Genomic DNA, 6,005 nt, shown 5'->3' on the forward strand with positions numbered 1-6,005 from the left:
AATTGTTTGCTTAGTATGTTAGTGTGGATCTCTTTGAGTACATCCTGTTAAGAGTTCCTTGAGCTTCTCAGTTGTTAATATTTTTACTTTTATGAGGAGTTTTCAGCCCAGTATTTTTGTGGTAATATTTCTACCCCATTTTCTCTTTACCTTGTGGAACTCTCATAGTGCATAATATATTCACTAGGGTCACTTTTTAGTGTCTTGCAAGTTCGTTCCTACTTGTTCACTTTTCTTCAATGTTTTTCTTTCTGTTTCTGTGCACAGATAATTTCAGTTGTCCTGTCTTAAAATTCATTGACTCTTTCACTTCCTACTGAAATCTGCTTTGGACTTCCTTTAGTGAGTTTTTCATTTCAGTAATTGTACTTTTTGGCTGTAGGATTTATATTCAGGTTCTTCTTAATCTTTTGGTCTCTGTGTTGGTGTTTTCATTATGTTTATACATTCTTTTCTTTACCTTTCCTGTGTCTTTAATTCTTGAGCATTTTAAAGCAGTTATTTTAAAGTCTTTGTTTTCAAAGTTCACCATTCATTCCTTCTTGGGGATGTTTCCTGTTGGTTTATGTTTTTCTTAGTATACCTTGTGATTTTTTTTGTTGAAAACTGGACGTTTCAATCTAATAATTTAGTGACTCTGGGAATAAGGTTCTTCTCCTTCTTTAGGATTTTCTGATTTCTCTTTTCTATTGCTGTAGGCTGTGTCTGTGCTTGTGGTTAGCTTGAGGTGTACACTTAATATCTTCTTGGGTCTTTTTAAGCCTGTGCCTTTCCCTGGGCAAGTTCAGTGACTCTCTATGCCTTATGTGTGGTTGTTTTTTAAAGTCTTGGATTTTTAAACACATGGCTTTCATAATGGGAAAAAGAGAAAAAGTGAAGGGGGTGGTGGAGAAAAAAGAAAAAAGTGCTGGCTCTTTAAATCCCTGATAGTTGGTTTAGTTGGAGGGAGAGGGGCTTGTGACAGTAGCAGGGTAGTTGCAATATTGGCTACAATCAACATCAAGATCAGAAGCAGCAATCACCTGTCAGAACACAGATCCTCAATTTTTGGAGGATTGAAGGTTCTTTTTACACACCTTGACTCCACAAGCTGCCTGCAAGCTGCTCTAGTAACATTTTCACAATTGTTGGCTCCAGAGCTGGGGCATACATATCTATTACCATGTGAAATTTACCAAAATTAAGGCAATTTACCATTGAAGATTTCCCCTGGAAGCTGTAATCTTTTGGGTGGACTCTAGAGTTGCAAAATGTCAGACAGATTGGTTGTCTCTGTGGGGTGACAGATTTCTGGTTCTTCCTATTCTGCAGTCTTCCCAGAATCCTCTGCGGCCCATGTATTTTTGTCAGCCTGAAAGGTGAGCTGTTTTTGGTACCATTCCCCATCAGAGTTCTGAGTCAAATGAGGCTGAAACTACTCCTTACACACCCCAAAGATAGGTTAGTGCTTTTACCAAAGGAAAGGATTTGGGGTGGCTTGATACTGGCCTCAACCCACCCTAGACTCCACCACAGGAAAGAGTTCAAGGGCAGTCACAGTAGAAAGTGAAACATGTTTAGTACAGAGAATGAGAAATACAGACTTCATGAGGAAAGTGCTGCCTAGTTCCAGAGACTTGAGTGCTGGCTGCTCCAAGTTTAATACAAAAGAAATAAATACACACTTAAAGTACACTTTTAGTACAAAGTGTAATTTGGCTCAAGAGAGCAAGCAGCTGCCTGCTAAAAGTAAATTTAACAGAGAATTAAAGCATACGCACCTTGCTGGTGAAGTGTGGGCTGGGCCCAGGGAAAGTGAGCAATCAATGCTGCCTTCTATTGGGATTCTACTTTTACAGTTTCACTATCTAATTCATATTCATGGAATCTAATGAGTATCCAACTAAGTGGGTGGTTCTCAGCTATGTAACCTAGTCTTGCACATGCTCTGTTGGTCTCTTTTGGAGCTTGTTCATTGAACAAATTCCACCACATGCACTGAGTATATTCAAGAATATTCAGTGCTCTCTAGCACCACAGTGAAAGGTCATTCAAAGGATAAACTTCACTTTACAGAGCATAGTCAGCCACTAGGATTATGTGTATCAGCATAAACTCCTCTCTACTGAGCATGCTGAGCCACTGGAGTTACACAAATCTATCCCAGTCTCAATCTTCCTGTGTTGGTATCAGAATAGGTTCAATAAGCAACAATGACTCTCCTCTAAGGGAGGGCTTGGAAGAGGGGCCTGAGACCTTGGCTAGTGACTTGAAACTCAGAAGTGTATCCTGAAACCCAAACCCAGAGAAACTGAGCACCTCCCATCTCACTTTGTGAATAATTTCTTTTCTCCTTCTCCTCCTGGGGAAAGGAGGAGGGGCTTGAGTCTTAAGGAAGTGGCTTGAGACCCAGGGGAGTGGCCTGAAACTAGGCCCCAGGGAATCTAAGCACCACCTATCTCACCATTATAAATGGAATTGTGTCCTTAATTTGCATTTTACATTTTAGTGTATAGAACACAGCTGATTTTTTAAATGTTAATCTTGTGTCCTGCTACACTGTAGAATTTATTAGCTCTAGGAGTTATTTTGTAGACTCTTTATATGCTGCTTGATTCAATTTGCTGTTATATCTTGCTTTCCTTTTGCAATTGATTAATGGAAAATGTTTAATTCATTAAATGACACTGGTTGGTATAAACATTACACATGCATTTTATACAGATTTAAGCTTTTTTTCCTATGTTTATGGCATGGAAGCTGAAAGTTTTAGTGGAATGTTTCTCAGGGCATGAGAAGAGAACACACTTATTTCTCTATTGTTCTGGATAAGCTATGCTTCTTTTTCATCACATCATGAATATGATTCTTATTTTGCCATTTTTATTAGCACCTGAAGGTATATATCGCGTTGCTCTCAAAAGTTGCATTTTGATATTTTAATGCTTTTCATTGTGAATGTATTCATATAGTTATTTGTTACTATTGGGCAGCCTATGAATTAGTTTTCCAACCAAATAGTTGGAGGAGAGCAGTCTATTGGATTAGATAACATATAATAATGTATAAATATTTAATTCTAGAATTGATACTATAAATGTATGCAAAATTCTCCTGAATTTTAATTTTGTTTTCATTGTCTAATTTCAGAATAACAAAGCCACTGACCTTTGCTAACTGTGTTGGAGACAAACTTCTTTTATGATGGGAAACTGTATATGACAAACAAATAGAAATTTATTACATGGATCACATAAATAGTAAGTAGGGCACTGCACTTGAATATATATGAGTGCATTTTCATGTTGAATTTCAAAGTTGATAAATACTGTTTTAGAGCTAAAAAGTTGTTAATAAGTAAATGTAATCTAAAGTTTTCATTAACTGATTTCTTCCACAATAAAGGAGTTGTAGATATACCTTGCTTCTGTTTTGCTGAAGAATGAATGTATTATATGTTTTATAGAGAGTTTTGATCTCTAACTTAAGGAATAAATTTTCCAGGCAGTCTGGGAAAAGAAATAGACCTAAAATCTCTTGGAATAATAAATGTCCAAGTGATTGATTTAATTTCATTTTATTATGTACATTTTATCTTTAATACATCAACCTTTCTGATCTTTGTGAAGAGATAAAATGGTATGAGGACCATATGTAAGTAAAATAGTGTGTCTGACCATCCAGCCTGCTTTGTAGAACTGTTTTGAGCAATGGGTCTCAGCCTGGGATGATCTTGCTGCTCTCTCCCCACAACACACGCACACTTCGCAGTTTCTGAAGGTATATTCCTGGGCCACTCCTGAGAGAGATGCTGCTGGCATCTGATGACTGCAACTCCGGGCTGCTGCTCACCATCCTACAGTGCACATGGCAGCCCCACCACAGAGAATGAGCCACCCCAAATGTCAAGAGTGCAGAGGTGGAGAAGCTCTGATTCAGAGTCTCCGTTTCCTTCTAGATCTGCTCTTTACCCATGGCGCTTGGCTTTTTGACTCTTCGTCAGCCTTCCCCAGTCAGGTCCCAGCTGGGGACCCATTTCTCACTGTCCTGTTTTCATTCTGGTCTTCCTCAGTGTTTCTGTCATTGTCATTTTACTGCTAGGGACATGAAGTGTGGTTTCCCCTTGGCTTGCTTTCTATCCTCCCTTTTATTAAAATGCATGAGGCCCCTCACCTGAGTAATTTTGAAGCCCTTTTTTCTGCAGTCCCATGGCTCCTCATGTCCCCTTGGTGTAATCCATTGGCCAGGTTGATGTCTTCAGGGGTGATTCCCACAGTCAGCTGCTGGTGACCTTTTGTTTTTTGCGTCTTCGTGTATCAGATCTCAGGGCAGTGGGGTTTCTGATGCCTGGCACCCACTTGCATGTGATTGCAGCTGTCATCCACAGACTGGGCAATCATGATTGGAGATAAGCACTGTCCTCACCCCCAGAAGGTCTTCTAGGTATATCCACTACCCACTGCACTAAAAGAGGCACCTGGTAGAAAAGAAGCCAAGAGACCCTAGTTAAGGGTCAGTGGCCCCCAGTTTGCCCAGCACCTTGTGGCTATGTGTGCTTGGGGAATGTGACCATGTGGGTGTGGCTCCCCAGCTTACAGCCAACTCATAACAGAGCTGAAGGCCTGGGTGCACCAACATTGGGGCTGCATCACCAGGCTTCCTCTTGCACAGGCCAGGTGGTACGGGTGCTTATTGAATGGCATAAGCGTCTGCTTGCACCTTCCTATAAAGCCTGACTGCCTGCCGCTTAGGCTTAGTACCCATTCTGGCTTGCCTCTCTTCTAAACCCAACTTGTTCATCCCTCCATGTCCCCACCTTTGCTGCTGACATTCCTTGTCACTTGTTCAGTGAGTCACAGCAAGCATGTGCAGGGCATCTCTCTTTGCTGACGACTGTGTTTAGGCCCTGGGGACATAGTAATGTGACGCCTACTCTCTACCTTCAATGGTTTGATACTCTAGAAGTGATCTTGAACCCTAAAATTGAGTAATCCCCTGATAATCACTTTCCTCTGGCCACCATGAGTGTACCTGGGGTGACCCATCATCATGGGGAGTGGAGGATGGAGACATCAGCTTTGGGGGTCACCCCACCTCCTCTGTTGGACTGGATCACAGATCCCTCTACCCTGTCCTATGCAGGTCGTGAGTCAGATAAAAGAAAAAAAAAAAACTGGGCAGCCACCAGCAAAGTTGACATGCTTTATTTCAGATGTGAGCTCTGCCACCAAGGGCTCAAAGCTGTTGTCTCATATATAAAATACACAATAGTGGCAACAAGCCAAAGGGCACATGAGTGCCCATGCATAGTCACACCACTCATACAACTTGTTTACAATGGATGTGCTGAATCATACCCAGCTGGATATGAGGCAAGGGGGCCTAATCATACTGACTCCATTTTCCTCACACTCCACCCCTTCAGGGTATCTTGCTGTACTACCTATATGTTTGTAATCTTCCGTGATGTTCCGTTAGTGAGGATAACTGACCCTTGCTTTCACATAATCTCCGTACTTATTGTATGCTCAATACACCTTGAGGCTTGTCCCCACAGGTCTGTCCTTTCTACTATTAGTCACAAAAACTGCCCCCATACACATGTTCAGTTACTAGTCATCATTGGGGTGATTATCCATAGGAATCCTGCAGTCACAATGGTAGGAAACTTGGTGCATATTCAGCAAGCCAACACACTGGCCACATGAATGTATGTATGTGTCCAGTTGACTCTATTGCCTGCAGCCATAATACTGTGGATGATGACAAAAATGTTATTGGCACCAATCGAGGAAACTGATGTCCCTCTGGCAGAATACACGCCAGCTTGCCATCCTGGAAAGAATGGTAGTTGGAACAGGTGCTGCGGCTTTATGCAACAGAAGCTCTGCTGGAGAGTGCCTGCCCTTGGGGGTCTCTCATTTAAGATCCTGACTGTTCTCCATAACCCGTGTCCACCCTTTTAGGGATGAGGTTTGGGTGGATAGTCTTAGTCCCTTTTTTTTTTTTTTTTTTTTTTTTTTTTT

General features: G+C 41.3%; 1 protein-coding gene across 1 annotated transcript in view; it reads left to right on the top strand.

Annotated features, from left to right (window-relative positions):
- The first annotated feature begins 1,335 nt into the window (after nt 1-1,335).
- The window catches only part of WWC3 (WWC family member 3), a 95,826-nt gene continuing 91,156 nt past the window's right edge, over nt 1,336-6,005 (top strand). The window contains 2 exon segments of the mRNA XM_008587580.1: nt 1,336-1,358; nt 3,130-3,239. Coding sequence (XP_008585802.1) covers nt 1,336-1,358; nt 3,130-3,239 — 133 coding nt within the window.

Source organism: Galeopterus variegatus, unplaced genomic scaffold, assembly GCF_000696425.1.
Source record: "Galeopterus variegatus unplaced genomic scaffold, G_variegatus-3.0.2 Scaffold4446, whole genome shotgun sequence".
NCBI classification, from domain to species: Eukaryota; Metazoa; Chordata; class Mammalia; order Dermoptera; family Cynocephalidae; genus Galeopterus; species Galeopterus variegatus.